The sequence below is a fragment of the Urocitellus parryii genome, chromosome 2 (genome assembly GCF_045843805.1).
Source record: "Urocitellus parryii isolate mUroPar1 chromosome 2, mUroPar1.hap1, whole genome shotgun sequence".
In the NCBI taxonomy this organism is placed as follows: domain Eukaryota; kingdom Metazoa; phylum Chordata; class Mammalia; order Rodentia; family Sciuridae; genus Urocitellus; species Urocitellus parryii.
Window position 1 is genome coordinate 177313987 of NC_135532.1, and position 18562 is coordinate 177332548.

General features: G+C 37.2%; 1 protein-coding gene across 1 annotated transcript in view; it reads left to right on the top strand.

The window, feature by feature from the left end:
* The window catches only part of Atp13a5 (ATPase 13A5), a 104858-nt gene that overhangs the window by 13934 nt on the left and 72362 nt on the right, over positions 1 to 18562 (top strand). The window contains exons 2-6 of the mRNA XM_026400268.2: positions 8771 to 8944; positions 10101 to 10247; positions 10465 to 10535; positions 10637 to 10717; positions 18447 to 18516. Of these exons, the coding sequence (XP_026256053.2) occupies positions 8771 to 8944; positions 10101 to 10247; positions 10465 to 10535; positions 10637 to 10717; positions 18447 to 18516 (543 nt within the window). The remainder of the gene's footprint in view (positions 1 to 8770; positions 8945 to 10100; positions 10248 to 10464; positions 10536 to 10636; positions 10718 to 18446; positions 18517 to 18562) is intronic.

Sequence of the window (18562 nt, forward strand, 5' to 3'; positions counted from 1 at the left end):
TTTTTAACTTCAATGAAGTCAATTTTATCTTTTTTTCTGTTTTTAAGAAATATCTGTCTATTTGAAATTTGAGAAAGAATTTCTCCTACATTTTTTTTCAGATGATTTATTATTTCCAACTTATATTGAAGGAAAAGAGCTATTTATGATTTTATAAAAATGCAACTATGTTATGTGAAATTTTAAAAAGTCAGATGGTGTTACATAAGACATTTTTGTTTGGTTTTCTTAGGAGAGAGGTGTTACCTAGATGTTCTCATTTTTTTTCCCTTTACTTCTCTATGTCCAAATTTGAAGGCAATGATACTATTGGTTCCATCACTTAACTAAAAAAAACACTCATGCTACTTTTCTTCCAGGTTTGGCCACATGGAAAACAGTCATTTATGCTATATGACTCCACAAAACAGGTTGAATAAAGTTGTAATACAGTAGCCTCTCATCTTGCAGGGGCCGGGGTGTGAACAGGGCTCCATCACTAGACTCCCCCTGTGTTGTTTGCTTTGACCATTCTTTTAACTAAATGTAAGCATGCATTCAGAGGATTAGCTGCTGCTCCCTCCATAGAAGAATGAAAAAAAATTAAAAATAGCAAATATCCCAAGACTTGTGAAAAAGCAACAACCACTTTCTTCTTCAGGAGGGAAATCCCTCCTTTCATCCAAAAATGTGGATTTACAAATGTAAAAATGTGTATTTGTACAGAAACTTTGATGGTTTATTCAGATACAAAATCAATGTCTTTATGCTTCTTCATCACATCAAAGGGTTAACTTCAAAAACCAGACCTTTGTTTCTATTCAATAAATCTATGTCACAAGATGAACCAGGATTTAGAGGTATTTGTAACTTTTTAACATCTCTTTCTTTTAAAATTACAACACATATTTGGAAACTACTGCTGCAGTCTCAAATGTGCTTATCATAATACTAGCCCACAGTTTTTAAAAACCCTGAAGTCATCCATGCTTGCCATTTATTTAGTCTTCTTGTTTGGAAAAAAAAAGGCAAAGGATTCACAAATACTATGAACTAAGCACCTGTTTCAAATTAAACATCAACCTTCAGTTTGCAAAATAATTTCTTCACAGTTAAACCACCACAGCAGAAGACCCATGTCAGTTTTTTTTTTTTCCTTTATTCCTGGAGAAGTGAGCAGAACAACCGCATCCTAAGGGCTTTTCTCTGTTGAATCTGAAAGGTGGAACATGGAGGTAATGTGTACAAAGACATCCACAGTTTAAGGGAATGTGATTTGGTAAAAGAAGCAAGACGACCCACTCTAGAAGACACCGTAGAGATGCCTGCCACTTCCCGAGCTCAGAATTATGTTTTGAGATAAATATAAGCACCTGAATGTCAGGGAAATGTTCTTCCTGTGTGCCAAGGATCTTCCCACAGTCGAGCGGACACACTTGGCCTCCCAGGCTGGCCCACTAGGGCCACAGAAGTCGGATGGCCAAGGCAAGTCTCATTTTCCACCTTTGTCTATACCACATTCTACTATTTCCATCTTAACATTTACGTATATGTGCCATCACAAATGACTCTGTGTGTGTGTGTGTGTGTGTGTGTGTGTGTGTGTGTGTGGTATAACATGTAAGGGGGAAACTCATTTTTTTCCTGCACTATTTATTTTGCTCCAGCACTGTTTACTGAGCAAAACATCCTTTCCCATAATTTCAGTGGTTCTTTTGTTCTGATGTGATCATGTTTGAGTCTTTCTGGGCTCTGTGTTGTTTTGATTCTCTTTATGCCTGTATCATATGTGCCTCAGTTTCCTAATTCCTTTGACTATGTAGTAAACCTTCATGTCTGGTGGCATTAAGTCCTCCATGTTTATTCTTTTTGAATTATTATCTTGACTGTTCTGGGTCCTTTGTATTTCTGTAACAATTTTAGAACTGGGTCATCAATTACCACTCAAAATGTCTGATGAGATTTTAAATGGGATAGTTAGTGTCTGATTCCCATACTTAATAAATCTTCCCATTTATTTGGGTATCTACTATCTCTCAGCAATAACACACAGTTATTAGTTTAAAGGGCTTGCACAACTTTGTTGAATTTATTAAAAGGGAATTGAATTTTTTTCCTTAATGGTATTATAAATAGTACCTAATTAATTTTCAAATTATTTGTTATTATTTTATACAAATGTAGTTGAGATTTTTATATTTTTAAATTCTAATGGTCAGTAATCTTAATAAATTACTGACATTAGAATTTGTTTGTACATTCTTTAGGATTGCTAAATGTCTATTCCACCTTACCTGGCATATAGAGTTTTGCTTCTTGTTTTCCAGTTGTTAGAACCTTTATCTCTTTTTCTTGTCTCATGGGTTAAGATTTCCAGTACTATTTGATGAATATTAGTGGTAACCTATGACAATCTTGTTTTGCCTGTGACCTCAGGGGGGCAAATTGATCAGCATTTCAACAGTAAACATGATGGTAGCTAAGGGATGTTTCCATTTAATTACTTAGTTTGCTGATATTTTTTAAGATCATATAATGGTGTTGATTTTTTTCTTTTTGTGTATCTAGTGAGTGGATTTCTGATTTTCCTCCTGAATTATAACAAGACAAAAATTACTGATTTTCAAATTATTGCAGTTTTGAGACAAATACCATTTGTAATGATATATTATCCTTTATATCACTGATTTAGTTAGATAATATAGGAATATTTTATCTAAAATCAGAGCCTGTAGTTTTTGTTTCTTGCAAAATGTTGATCAGATTTTGGTATCTTGATATGCTCAGCTTTATTAAAAAAAAAAAAAAGTTAGGAGAGTTCCCAAACCCTCTACTTGCGAAGGAGTTTTTTCAGAATGGTATTTCTTCTACCTTAAATATTTGAAAGGAATCACACGCCTTCTGGGATTAAAGATTACCTTATGGGAAGGCTTATAATTACACATTAATTTTCTTCAATAACCTTAAAAATATCCAGGCTTATTTATGAGTTTATCTATATTAAATCTCTTTAGAATATCAGTTGGCTTGTTGATTTTCTCTCTTGATGTCTTCTTTCTATTTTATTCATTTATGCACTCATCTTTATAAATTCCTTCCTTATGCTTTTTTAGTTTAAGTTTCTATGCTTTCTGTAACATCTTGAATTGGAAACTTAACTTGTTGATTTTAAACTTTATTTTCTAACATATGCATCTAAACTCATAAATGCCCCTCTAAGCATTGCCTTAACTATATCCCACACATTTGGATTTCTTAATTTTAATTTTCATTCAGTTCAAAATATTTCCAAACATCTCCTGTAATTCCTTATTTGGAGATTTTTCTAGTTTAATTATCCAATCATACTTATGTCTGAGAATATTATGAATTTAGGTAAATATTTTATGTGTGCTTGAAATGGATTAAATTCTGCAGTTGTTGGCTGTAATGTTCTATATTTGTCTATCAGGCCAATTCAGCTAGTATAGTTACTCAAACTTTCTATATTCTCACTGGATATTTTTGTCCACTTAATAGTCAGTAAGAGATGTGTTAAAATTTCCAATGCTGGAAATAGATTTAAATGCTATCAATTTTGTCATATAAATTTTGAAACTATGTTTCAAAAAATTAGAAATATTGTGTCTTTCTATTAAAGACATAATTCACCATTTAACTTATAAAATGTCCCCTTCCCTCTCATATTTCTTTCTTTCAATATCCTTGAAGAAGAAAGTTTAATCTATTATTAATATAACTATATCACATTTTCTTTATAAATATTTGCGTGACATATTTTTCCTTTCTTTACCTTTTAACTTTTCTGCATTTAAAAATACAGAAATATTTAATGTGTTTATTTCATTATATAATCTAACAATCTTTGCTTTTAATCAAAGTATTAAGATCATTTATATTTAATGTAAATACTGATATAGTTGGATTAAATTTCATGACATTGCCATTTTTTTCCATTCTTTCCATCTGTCCTTTTCTTCATTTCACATTGGATCATAGAATGACCTTGGTTTCCATCTGACATCATGTGTTTTGTTTCTAATGGCTCTATGATGTCCACTATTTGATGTGTCATATCTTACTGGACCATTAGCCATTAGCTTTCATTTCATTCTTCAAATGGGCTTGGTATTACAGATAATATTGCACTGAATATCTTACATTTATCACTTTTTCCTTTATGTACTATTTCATTAGATTATATTCCCAAGGGAGGAATTATTGTTTCAAGAAGTAGAAATGTCTTTAATTCTTGATACAACTTATAACCTTTCTTTTCCTAAAGAATTATTCAGGCTACTTGCATTTTATAGCTATACAGATTTTGTTGTAGTTTTGCTAGCATTTTTTTAATTAAAGAATTATATAGAAGAGGACCAAAGGGATACCAGAGTTATGATTACCAATGCCATTGCGTGTTAAACAAATGAAAAAGAGAAAGTTGTTTATCAATGAACTCATTTCAGCTACAAGCTTTACTAAAATTCCAAATCGTTCTGCTTCTGTTCTGTACACAGTTGGGCTTTGGCAATAATCCCCTGTAAATAACTCAAAGAATATACATTTATTACATAATTTGTGAGCTGGCATATATCTTTAATTTGGGTCTAATGAAACTATAATTCCCAAATAAAACCAAGGTTTATAAAAGCAGAGGGAATACAGGAAGAGAAGGAGGAGATCCAACCTAAAATATGCTTAAAAACAGGATGAATAATTGTTTCTAAATTAAATTTATATCTTTTCATGAATAATCTCAAGATAGAGAGACTGTACCACTAACACTGCTAGGCTTAATAAATGCTTTTCCTCAGACGAGTGATATTGCTAATTATCAGTGAAAAGAAACTCATATAATTGTCATTATTTTACAGAGCATTTAACCAGACAAATACCTTGTAAGGCATGTATTTCTGATTGTTTTGTAGCAGATTAAATTGGGATTCCTTTGAGGCGAAATGAGCTACCTGAGGTTACATGGCTGAGGTGGAGCAGAGAGTGACTCTTACTTAGATTATCTGTTTCTTAAGCCTGTGGCCTTTTCACCATGCTTAGGGATTGTATTCAACAACTGTTACTATAATCTCCATGTCTGACAGATTTGTTAGAAGGTAATGAAATGACCATACTGAAAATGAAAACTTTTCCAAACAGTAAGCCTAGAGATTTGTTATACAGTAGCACGATCCAAGCTGGTGTAAAATTCAACAGTTTCCATCATCAAAAATACTATAGAAACTCAATAAAAATCTATTTTCTTGACATTATAACTCTGTGATCTGAACTTGGGAGTTCAAAATTATAGGAGAAACAAAAACCAAAAAGTGACAGTACAACCTGAAATAGCAGTCGAGTGAAGTCGTCATTCAAAATTAGCATCCTTGGAGTCTTCAAAATACACTAGTTATTGAAATTTGTAAACCAATTCAATGAAACTTCTTTGCAGAAGTTATAAACTAGAAGTTGGCTTTACACAACCAAATCTGTTTTCCTCTAAAACAGTATCTCAAGTTTATTCAATTTGTGATAAATACTAACTAAACTGCTACTAAAGATACATGTATTTCAGCATGTTACTTTCAGGGTAAATAAATATAAGTCATCTTTGGAATGTCTTTCATGTCCATGGATAATCTCTTGATTTATAACAGACTGCTTCAGAGAACAGAATATCTATTCACAGTTTCAGTCGTTCTCAATCATATTATTCTGAATTAAATCTGAATGTGGGTAAACCTAGATATAAGTGTGGGTCATATCTATCAGAATTTTCTCATCTTCCTTCAATAAACTCATGTTAACACTTTTTAAAGTACCAGTTTTAGTTAGCTTTTTCTGTCCCTGTGACAAAAGGCCTGAGAAGAAGAAGTTAAAGGAAAAATTTTTTTTGGCTCATGGTTTCAGAGATTCAGTCCGTAGTGGGCCAACTCCACTCTTCCTGAGTAAGGCAGAACATCCTGGAAGAAGGATGTGGCAGAGGAAAGAAGATCAGGACATTGCAACTAGGAAGCAGAGAGAAGTCTATTCACAAGGCACAAGTTATATTTACCCTAAGGCACACCCCCAGTGACCTATCTTCAGCCAAACCCCACATGCCTACAGCTAACACTCTTATCAGTCCATGTCAATGGCTTAATCCACTGATTAGTTTATACTTCTCATAATCGAATTATTTTGCCACTGAATGTTCTTGCACTTTCTCACACATGGGATTTGGGGGAATACCTCACATTTAAACTATGACATTCTGTCTCTGGTCTCCAAAAGGTAATGACCATCTCACAGTGCAAAATACATTGAGTCCATTTCCAAGAGTCTCTGTAGTCTTAAAAGTTCCATCATTGCCCCAAATTTCAAGTCCAAAATCTCATCTAAAACTCAAGATAAACTCTTAGCTGTGAGAATAAAGAGCAAAACCAAATTACAGCTGGACAACAGTTGTACAAGCCTAAAATCCAGCAACTTGGGAGGCTGATACAGGAGGATTGCAAGATAAAGGCCAGCCTTAGCAACTTAGCAAGGCATTAGACAATTTAGTGAGACCCTGTCTCAAAATGAAAAATAAAAAGAGCTAGAAATATAACTCCTGGGTTAAATCCTCAGTGCCAAAAAAAAGCAAGTTACATATATCCTACATACAATGGCATAGAGTAAACATTTCCCTTCCTCAAAGGAGAAATAGGGGGGCTGGGGATGTGGCTCAAGCGGTAGCGCGCTCGACTGGCATGCGTGCGGCCCGGGTTCGATCCTCAGCACCACATACCAACAAAGATGTTGTGTCCGCCGAGAACTAAAAAATAAATATTAAAAAATTCTCAAAAAAAATTTTAAAAAAGGAGAAATAGGGGTAGAGGACGAAAGGATGAGACTAAAGCAAGACTAAAATCCAGTTGGACAAACAAGTCCTACCTACATGTCCAGCACCTGGGGTGCGTGGCATTTTGAAGATCTCTCCAAAGGGCTTACGTAGTTTCACTCCTGCAGCCTTGCTGATTGCATACCATACAACTTCTCTCTTAGATTGTTTTTGCTCAATTTCTGCAACTTTCCTCAACTTATATCCCAAGATACAGGCATCTCTTAATGTTGGGGGTCTCCATTGCAGCTTCATCTTCTTGCATATCTATCTTCATGTACCACCCTCTCAGGGAAAGGCTACAGGTATTCCAACTACTCCTTATCTGGCCTTCCAGGTCTTCCTTTGAAAGCTCAGTGCAATCTCCATGACCTCCTAATTCCAGCATCCTGCATTCCTGCAGAACCAGCACCACGTGGTTGATGCCAAGGTTTACTATTATCTAGAGCAATAACCAAGCCTCTATATGCCATGGCTGCAGTAGCCTCTGAGTGCCTGACTAACTGAGCACAGTGGAAAAACTTCTTAGGCCTCCCTCTCAAGCAGAGTGACCCCATGGTCTCTTCTCAAAGGCTTTAAGCCTGAGATGAGTGTGGTCTTGCCAACTCTGGAGAAGCCCACAAGTCATCTTTCCTATTACCTCCATCCAAAGTACTTAGCCTCTCTTTGTGGCTATAATGTCTTTAATAGTCACAACTTCCTTAGTCTGTTTACTTGCACGTTTCTGGCCAAACCACAAGTTTTTCACATTTTTCCACTTTGTTTTCTGCTCCTGATTATCACAGTAAACCTGGCAAAAAGTCACCAGCAAAACCCATGCCAACTCCTGAATGTTGTGCTACCTTTTGCTGGATTAATTAGTCTACTACCTTTAAATTGAGCCTCATAGAAAGTCTTAGGAAATGGGCAAAATGTAAACAACTTCTTTGCCAGTGTATTACATGAATGACCTCTAGTCCAATTTGTAATAAAGTCCTCTGAAATTTCATGTGCCCAGTCTTTATTTTCAACAGTCCAATCAGCATTTTGGTCTTCTCATCCCCCACCAGAACATTAAACTCCACTTACAACATTCTAAAGCTTTTCCGTCCTGCATTTCTAAAATTTTCAAAATTCTTCCCAAAAAGTTTACAAAGCTCCAAAAGCCTCTGAACCACATGGTCAGTTTAGTCACCTCAATGGTCCCACTCATTGTACTAATTTTTTGTTTTAGTTAGTTGTGTGTTTTTTTTTTTCCACTGTGATAAAATACCTGGGAAGAACAACTTAAAGAAGAAAGTTTATTTTGGCTCCATTTCAAAGGCTCAGTTCATAGTTGGCTGACTTCATTGCTCTAAGCCTGAGGTGAGGCAGAAGATCTTGGCAGAATGGTGTGACAGATCAGTATATGGCAACTAAGAAGCTGAGAGAGTTCCACTCAAAAGGGGCAAAATATATTTACCCTAAAGACACAACCCCAGTGATCTGCCTCCCCCAGCCACACCCTGCTTGCCTATGATTACCACCACTTAATCCACATTGATGGACTAATGCCCTGATCAGATCATGCCTCTCATAATCTGATCATATTATCACTCAACATTCTTGCATTATCTCATCCATGAACTTTTGGGGAACATTTCATATCTACACTATAGCAATACCTTATGCTTAAAGAAAACATATGTGGTTCAAAATATGAGGTATTTTATAAAAATCTAAGGTGACTTTCTGAATAGTTAGAAGCAAATGAGCCTATGACTCCCATGTTCCTCCTAAGATTTTCGTTTTATATGCCAGCAAAGTAAAAAGATTCCTGTTTTCATTATGTCCGCTGACAGCCAAATTTCTCCCTCAACAACATCCTTGCCTCTAACGTCTTTGTCTTTAGAAACCAAAAAATATTGTATTTTTGTAAAAATTGAAAAATAGAGTGATCTTTTATTTATGCTCTAGGAGGTGTTTGGTTACCACACCCAGCATCTTCGGAGAGCCCTGTGCCTTATCGCATCCGTGCTGACTGGTGGAGTCCTTCAGCTGCTGTTCTACTGGAGGCCAGAGTGGAGGGTGTGGGCCAACTGCACCCCATGCCCCTTGCAAGAAGCAGACACTGTTTTGCTGAGGACAACAGTATGTGACCTTTGGTTATCTAGTTGAAATACCATGATCATCACAGAAAGACAAATACTGTATGTTCTCACCATAGGTGGGAGCTAAAAAGTAGATCTGATAGAAGTACAGAACAAAATAGTGGTTATCAGAGCCTGAGAAGGGATTGGGGAGGGAGGGATGGAGAGGAGGGTTAATGGGTACCAGGGAGCAGTTGAGAGGAGGAGTAACCTCTAATGTTCTGTTACACTGTAGACATCATGGTTGAAAATAATTGACCATGAAGATAGCTAACAGAAAGAATTTTTAATACTTCCATCATGAAGAAATAATAAATGTCTGGTGATGGGTGGGCCAATTACCCTGAACTGATCATTGTAGACTGTATGCATGAATTGAAAAGTCTCACCGTACCCCCAAGATAAGCACAACTACTATGTGTCAATTAAAAATTTATTCAAAATAAGAAAAGTCATGATCATGTCTTCAATGGTGCGTCTGTGAACCAATAAATGATGAACCAGAGTTCTCAGGGCAGATCTTCCTCTACTTAAAGAACTCCTCTAATTGAAAAAAGGCAGTGGCAAAATAGCTCTCCAGTCTGTGCACTGTCTCTTTTTGAGCCCAAGAATAAAGGACACTTCTTTCACTTCAGCCTGGGGAAATGTCTAGCATGTTAGGCTAATGGGCAGAGAGCCTAGTGATTATAGTATCAGCAGCTCTGAGGATTACAACACTTAGAGACCATAACCTGGGAACAATCATTCACTTTTTCAAAAATAAGTATTTTGGAAGATATTAGACCTTTTAAACATCTAGATGTCATTTAAAAATAGCTAAAACACATTTTTTTAGACATAAATCTTCCTGCAAAGTATTTTTTTTCTCTTTTTTTCCCACTGGTTCTCAAATGTTTGTGCAAATCCAAATTCTCTGGAGGGATCATTACAACACAGATGGCTGACCCCTCCACCAGTTTCTGGCTCAGGAGGACTCGGGTGGGGCTGAGAATCTTCCTTTCTAGTAAGTTCTAAGATAATACTGAGGATCTTGTTTGAGAAAAAGTTTTGCCCCAAACTTTGGGAAACACTGGTCTAGCATATGGTAGGTGTTTGGTTAATTGAGCATTTTACTAAATTACAATTGAGAATTTTATGGATTGTATTAACTATTCTAGGATGAATTTCAAAGATATATTAGAAAGAAGGTGCTCTGCCTCCACTTATCTACCCTGAAGTTTCCTATAAGCAAGAACCCAAAAGACCCTTTGGTGGCTGACCACCACTCTGTCATAAACCAAGCAGTAATGAAGCCGGATTTAAAAGTAAGTGATTTTAAGAATGCAAGGTGATGGCATGTTTGCAAAGAAAGAATAAAATAAATGTTTATCCATGAGAGTTCCTGGAATGACAGCTATATATTTGGCTGGGGATAACAGTTGTCTATCAAAGAAAGGGAGATACACACGGGGATCTGTATTGAACACAACCCTTTCATGTGACTTATGAATCATTCTTGTTCCAACACATTTGTGATTGCAGCTGCGATGCATCCAAGTGCAGAAAATCAGGTATGTTTGGGATTACTTGGAGAAGCGCTTCCAGAAAGTTGGGTAAGTACAACTTTTTCCGCCACTGCATCAGGATGTGGGGGAAGAACACTGACATGTTGAGTGTTGTGAGCTGATTGTGGTTCCGCTTTACCATGTCCTAGGTTGCTGGAAGACAGCAACTCCTGCTATGACATCCATCATACGTTTGGATTGGGTCTGACCAGCGAAGAGCAAGAAGTCAGGTAGGGTGTACAATACTTCCTGAGAGTAAACTCCGCTGGCAGAAAAATGAAGTACCAAATGGGTCACCATTAGTGTACTGTTGGCACAATGCTTTATCAACCTGATATAGTCCTGATTCATTTGCTGGAAGGATAGGGAGAGTCTATAATATTCTCAGATGCAAAATTATTGTTTGAAAAAGACTAAGTGCAATGCAATAAAAAAAATTTGATTGTTCTCTAAGGTTTATAGAACAGTATCTTTGTGTTCCCTTTTTTAATTCTCGCCTTTAAAAAATCTTGAGTTATTCCATAAACATCAGCTTCCTAACCCTCCAAAGCTTCTGAGAACCAAGAAGGCACTATTAAAAATGCATTCTACTATGAACAAACAGCTCTGCAATGGCATGTTTGCTGAGAAAGAATAAAATAAGTATTTATTGATGAAAGTTCTGAATATTACACTGGAACTGCCAACCATGTATCAGGCTGTCAGGAGAGGGTTTTGTCTGGTTAGTTGTGCTATTCATTGCAGCATCTCCAGCACCTAGAACAGTTCCTTATTCATGGTAGGAGCTTAATAGCTATTTGTAGAATAAATGAATGCATTCATTGATTTGTTAACTACATGCTTCTAATTATGCCAGGCACTTTGCAAGGAACCAGCAATCTGAAAGGAAAGAGACATTTACTGACTAGAGATAGAGAGACAAAAAGAATGGCACAATCATGGGACTGGTACTGCGGCATAGATTAGGAACTGTCACACAGCCCCTTGATTCGCAGTGATATGGAGTCCCTGCTTTCTTAACTATACTTGAAACTGCCAATCCTGGTGAGTCTGAAGGAATCCATTGCAAGACTTCCCCACACAGTTCCTAGTCTCCTTCATTTCTCAGGCATTTGATGGACATTACCTGCCTAACTTTGCAGTCAGCCAGAAACCCCAATTCTCAAGCTAAGCAGAAGTCTGCTACCTAAAATATTGGTTTGGGACTCTACCCCCATAATTCTGATGATTCTGTAGGAGAAAGTAGTACTAATAATAGAAGGAACTATGCATTTTGGCAAGCAACTTCCATAATTCTCACATAAACTGAGGGAAGAATTACTGATTTGTTGTTTTTAAGTTTTCCCCCTGAAAAAGCACTATGAAAAATAGTGCATCTAGACCAGGACAGCACTGCAAAATGCCTTAGAAATGGTATCGTTATATAAGATTTCAGATGTAATGCTTAATACATTGAAACACAAAAAGTTTTCAAAGTTATTAAAAACCTATTGGTTTAATAGCATAAGCACAGATGTTTAAAGGATTGATCTAGAGCATTTAAGAAATCTCATTGATATATGTAGATATTCTCTGCCTAGGAAGCCATTTCTACCAGAAAGATTTCCCATCAGTGTAGCTACCTCCCATTTGTCCTTATTTATAAAGTGCCACGCTTTAATATGCATCATACATAATTAAATTTAAATCTGGTCCACACAATAAAGAACTTGACAATCTAATAAGCAAGACAGAATATAGTTTCCCAAATATGAAAAATAGAGGAGATAATCTTATCAACATAGGCATATTTTATTTTATGGGCATGTCTGAATGGAGGGTGAAAAAAAGAGTAAGTAGAATGTGGAGCATTTTTCTCATTTCTTAAGGTAAGACTTAAGTTTTCTTTTTTTTAATTTAAATATGATTGATGGATTGGTTAAGAGATAGCTTCCAATTTTCTAAATGAATTTGAGCCTGCTTGCATTTAAAACTAAGATCACTGGACTGGGAATATAGCTCAGTGGTAGAGTTGTTGTCTAGCATGTGCAAGGTCCTAGGGTTTGATCTCCAGTACCCACCTACTGTCGCCCCCTACACAAACACAAACAAGAGTGTAATGTGAGAAATGAAAAAAGGGGGAGGGACATGCAAGAATCTCAGATGATGATGATAAAAAGCTATAGAGTCTAAATGTAAAGTCCTTTATAGGCTTCCAAGCAGCCAGGCAAAGAGGAAAAATGCATATATATATATATATATATATATATATATATATATATATATATGCGTTTATTTAGCATATCAGGGCATCGGAAGAGTTAATTTTTCCTTGGAGAGAAATTGCCAGAAGGTATCAGGAAGAGAGCAAGTAAGTTGTCATAGGGGGCTCCTGTTCCAATCTGCACCCATCATGGACGAAACTCAACCTTCCCTCTAAGTATCTGACTGAGACAGATTCATAGAGACCTTAGGTGATTCTTTTACATCGCAAGAATGGGGTTCTATGAAACCAATAGACCTACTGGATTCCTATCTAGGCAGGTGGACTGTTAGGATAATTTTAAAGTTGAGGATTTTTTTACTTTCTTTTTCACCCAGTCTACCTTGATACATCCCTGAAAATAGTAATAGATAGGCAGACTCCCTTCTGGGGTTAACTCCAAACTATTCACCTTGTTGGTGACTTGTTGTCTGAAAGAAAGTAATAATAATAATAATAATAACAACAACAACAACAATAAAGCTTCGAAGGGCAGAGTTTGCCAGTTTCTATGGTAGAAATAGTCCAGACAAGGCTGAGTTAAGGCACCAATGTGACATCACAGGACAAGAAGCGGGAAGAGACATGGTCAACTCAGGGATTCTGCAGGGCCAGAGTTAATTCCCAGCATTTGCTATACTATTGAGGGGGGTAAGTGGGGGCGGGGAGGCATGCCGCTCAGTACCAGAGGAAAAGAATCCAAAGCACAGGCAGCAAAAAAGGGTAGGTTTGCTATTAAGGTATAGCTCTAAGCTGGCAGAGGCTGTTTCATGAGAAGACAGAACTTTAGAAAAGAAAGAAGACAGAAAAAGGAAGAGGGAGGAAGGGACAGAGGTTGCATCTACCATGAAACTACTCCCTTACTCCTCAGGTATTGAGGGGACAAAATTCAGAAAAGAAATCATGCTTATGTACCATGACCTTTATGCCCTTTTGCCGCAGTCTTGGCTGGGCACAAAATCATGAGCCACTCACAGCTTTGTAGATTCAAGCAGCAATTCTTTATTCCCGAACTCACACCGGCCCTGTACAAACACGTTCTGGGGAAATCCAAGTTCTGCTGCTCATTTCACTTCCCAAATACTTTCTGAATTCCATGAGAACTCAACGGGAACTCAGGTAGCAGGAACACCCTATTCCCAGCAGGAATAACCTTAAACCTGGAACTGCCTTAAACCCAGATTGTCTTAAACCAGGATACTTCCTAAAACCTGCAGGATACACCCTAAACCTGGATCCACCCTGGTCCTTGAGCAGGGTCACCTTTCTCAAACACACATGCAATGTCACAGCGAATTTCCAAGGCAAGTCCATTTAACATGGGGTACACTGGCAAGGAAATTTCGATGCGTCATTCCTACTTGGCAATGGCCCTCAGGACCCTTTGAAAGTTACACTTCTGGAAAGCATCCTGATCACAGATCTTCAACCATCAGACCAGCTCTTTAAGAAGGAGCAAGGAAAAGCTGGCTGGAAGAGGGGACAGGCAGAAGACAATAGCTGAAATCTCAAGTCTTAACATTCAATCAGAAGTTAATAAGTCACTTTAAAATATTATTATGTAATTTTCTTTAAAATATAATGCAAAAGGCACTGAATAAAAATTAAATAAACTGAGATCAATATTCCCATTTTAATAAATTTAAATCCTCAGACCCATGGTTCTATGGGTTTGGGTCCACTGGAAGTGTGAAATCACTTATCTCCAAAGCTTGTTTCAGAGCAAAATCCTGTGGAGGAGGGATCAGTAAGTTGAAGTCCTGAATTCTAAGTCCTGGCAAGATCCTGTCCTGGGCTTTTTGTACCCCAACCTCAATTCCCCATCCCCTTCTGGTTCTTTTCCCCTTCCAGATTTTTATGCCTGGGAATGCTCAGCATACTTCCTCAAGAAAAGCTGACTGGAAGTGTCTCATTTAGCTCACACAGAGGCATGGGATCCTGGAAGAGCCCAGCTCTTCCTGAGGTCATCTGGAAATGCCTGATTAAGAAAATGAAAGAAATGGATAGTTCACAGATGAGCATTAATGTGAAAAACTAAAGTAACTTTTGTGTCATTTGTAAAATGGAGCTTTTTTATCAATATTTCATGAAAGTGTTTAAGCATTTCGAAGCATTGCTAAAAATGAGCTCCTCCAACACATACAAAGAAAGCACTTTTAAAAAATATACCAATTTTCCTGTTAACTTTTAAAATAGGAGTGCTCTGTGACCAACCCATCTGTATACAACCATACCCAAATCTCAAACGTTTGAATGCCGTACTCTGCATCTGTGAAGGTCTGTGGTCTCCCTTCCTTTAAGAAATGGTTTTAAGCCGGTGAAGGATTGGCTAGCAGAACCACCAGAGAGCTTTTTCAGACTCCAGATGCTTACTCCCTAAATTCTCAAGTTCCTGGCAGTGGATCATGCTGGAATCTCTTGGCCTGGCATGGACTGTTTGGAAAGCTGCAGGTATCCCTCCCTCCCTGCCAGCAACCACTGGAGGCTTATCAGAGGGGAATCTTTGAGCAAAATAGCAGAGTGGTCATGTGAAGAAGCTCACCAGTCACTCTAACTGGCTCCTGCCTCCCCAGTACTCCACTCTAGTCCACACCACACCACTTGGTGCCTATAGTGCACCAGTAAACCACACAATGTATTTCCAACAATTCTTTGGTGAATAAATGGGTAAATGAATGAATAAAGGAAAATTAGGCACCATGAAACACCCCCATAGAAAGTACTCCCAGTCATTCACATTGGGTGTTTCAGAATTAAAACAATCCAGCAGATTTACTAATATGTCGGAGTTGAATGAAACCTCAGTGGTCTTTCAAGTGCTGCCCCTAGTTAGCATAGAAATTTCTTTCACAAGTTCCTGCTGTGAAATTCAACTTCTTCACTCTACAGCTACTCTTCCTTTGATGGATTATTAGAAATGCCAGGCAAGACTATTTAGTTGTTTTTGGCTTACACTTGGAACAATTTCAGGGTCTCATTTCCCTGCCAGCTCATCAAATTTTTAGTCAGCAAATATAATATTGGACCTTTACTCACGTAACCCAATTCAGGCCTCCTATTCCTCTTGGTTTTTTAATCATTGGTCAGCATTTCCTGAAAACTTGGCTTACACTGAGATTGAGATGGGCACATGTTCCCTAAACAAACTCTATTTTTTTGGCAAGAGACAGCAGAAAGGACAGCAACAAGTGGCATAACAGGCTATGATTTAAACATGCCCCAGATGAGCCCTAAATATCACTATCTACAGGCAAGTATTGAGTCTAAGCTCTTCATTTAATGGTAATATCAGAAACCATCTCACCAAAGAGGAAGAGTCAAAACATACTGGACCTTTGGTTACCTTTCTACGTTGACTTTCCACAGTCTGGTTCTATCTTAGTTGTGCATCTGGGTTTTGAGTCTTTTCAGAGGAGACAGTATTCTAGATATGGGCCATAGTGTTTCTTATTAATTAACTACAGTATTCAGGAACATCTGTGTCAGATACTGTGTCCTTAGATACCAGAAAAATAGAGTTGAAAAAGTTCCATTCCTGCCTTTAAAGAGAGTCTAGACAATCCAAGGAGAAAAAGGCATAAAAATATATGTTACAATTCAATGAAGTCTGCACTGTGACTGAAAAAGAGAATGTTGTTGAAAGAGAGAAAAATACAGTTAATTTTCCCAAAGGAATTCAGACTTCAAATATGGCTGCCATTTACTGAGAGCTTGTCCTGCCCTGGCACCTTTGCTAAAAGCTTTTCATATCTATTGCGTTATGATGCTGATAACAATTTCATTAGGCATATTTTACCAAACTTATTTTATAGATAAGGGAGCCAAGGCTCATGCCTCACTCAACCCTCCAACCATTCATTCACCGCATAATGCTCCAGTGTGTTATGTGTATCAGCTCCTGTTTTAGGCCTTTATGAGCTGTAGGTGTCCTAGAAGCTTATATGATAATAGAGGATACAGTCTATCATTTGCATGCTCATTATCATGTTAAAAATAAGGTGTAATTCCAAGTAATCATATGCATTATAAATTAAAATAAGATAGGTTAAGAATATAAAGAGAATCTTTGAATAGTTCTTTTATTCCCCCAGTACTGAGGATTGAACCCAGTGCCTTGTGCTTGCTAAGTTAGGCAAGTGCTCTACCGTTACTTCACCTATTTTAAATAGAATGATTTGAGAAGGTCCACATAAGGAGGTATTATTTGAAGAGTAATCTGAACACAACAAGACAGCAAGCTATGCAAAGACATGGGGAAATGGATTCCAGGTAGTGGGAACAGCAAGTATAAAGGCCTAGCTAGAGGCAAAGCCAGATCTATTCTAGCTCACATTTCTCAACCACTAGGCTCAATGTCAGATTTGGCTCTTTCAATCTGAGGAGGCATTTACAGAGTGAAGAATTGAAGACAAGTGGGGACTGTTTGGGGGCTCAAATTTGGAGTCCTGAGAAGTTCTGACAATAGACCAATAATTTATTATTGCTATGGATTTGGTACCAAAGTTGACTGAGTTGTGATCTTTCCCAGTGTGAGGTTTAGGGAGTCATGAAGCTATATAACAGCATAGGTATTTGGCCTGCTTGTCTCTTAACTCTCCCAAGCCCCAGTATGGAACCATAAGACCTTGGTATGAGTCCTCTCTGTCCCTTGTAAACAATAATTATACACTTGCAAAAGCTTGGCTTCAAATCAGAAGAAATTGGGCTCAGCTCTCAGTTCTATCTCAATGATATCAAGGATATTTCATGTAGATTCTCTCCTTTGGTACTTGCTGAGGCAGAGTTGTAGAGTCTAGAGATCAAGGTAGGAAGCCCAGCTCTGTCTCTTTCTAGCTTTGATATCCTGAGACAGATACTTAATCTATCCAAACTTCAGTTTTCTTTACAGTAGGTTATAATATGAAATCTGATGGGGATAATGTGATGATTAAAGTAGTTAATGGCTTTAAAAGGATAAGTGAAGTTTCTGGCACTGTTATCTCTGCTTGAAAGTTATATTGTCATGATTAATATTAGATGTGTGCACCTTTGGCTAGTAACACCCACACCAAACAATTTTTCTCATTGGCTAATGGAACTACTCACTCTTGCCTTTGGACTATCATGAGGATCAAATGAGTCTTTTGTAAGAACTTTGTAAAATACTATACATACATGAAAGCTTCTTTTTATAATGAACACATGTATTATACCTTGTTTGCAAAGTATACGTTTCCAAGGTGAAGACCTTCTATCATCTTCCAGAGCATTCGTTTATTCACTGCCATATTCATTCAGTTCACATACTAAGGGCCTGTCCTGGGTGCTGGAGAGACCAATGTGAGACGGATGTGACCATTCACATCAAGAACAGCCTAAAATGCCTGCCAGATCTAGAGGCATCTTCATATCTGTGTCCTTTTGCTGCCTTTAAAATATAATCAAATTATTTTTTAAAAAAAAAAAAACCTCAAAATGACTTTCTAACTTAATTTGGACACATTGAGTTGTAGTGGTGACATTTGTAAACCAGAAAAGCAACTTTGTTCATCACACATTGACATTCACTTCAAAAACATATTAGTAATTTAGTATTATGTTTCAAAAATACGTGCATATTATTGTTCAACTGAAGCCAGAAAATCGCCAAAGAGCAGAGATGTGGTTTGTACTTAGACTGTACTCACTTGTCACTGAGCTCATAGGTGTGACACTAATGGATGATCCATCTCCTACAGAAGATTAGTGTGTGGGCCCAATGCCATTGAGGTTGAAATCCAACCCATATGGAAGCTGCTTGTTAAACAGGTAACTGGCTATTTTCTTTTCTTTTTGAGAAAAAAAAAAGATAATT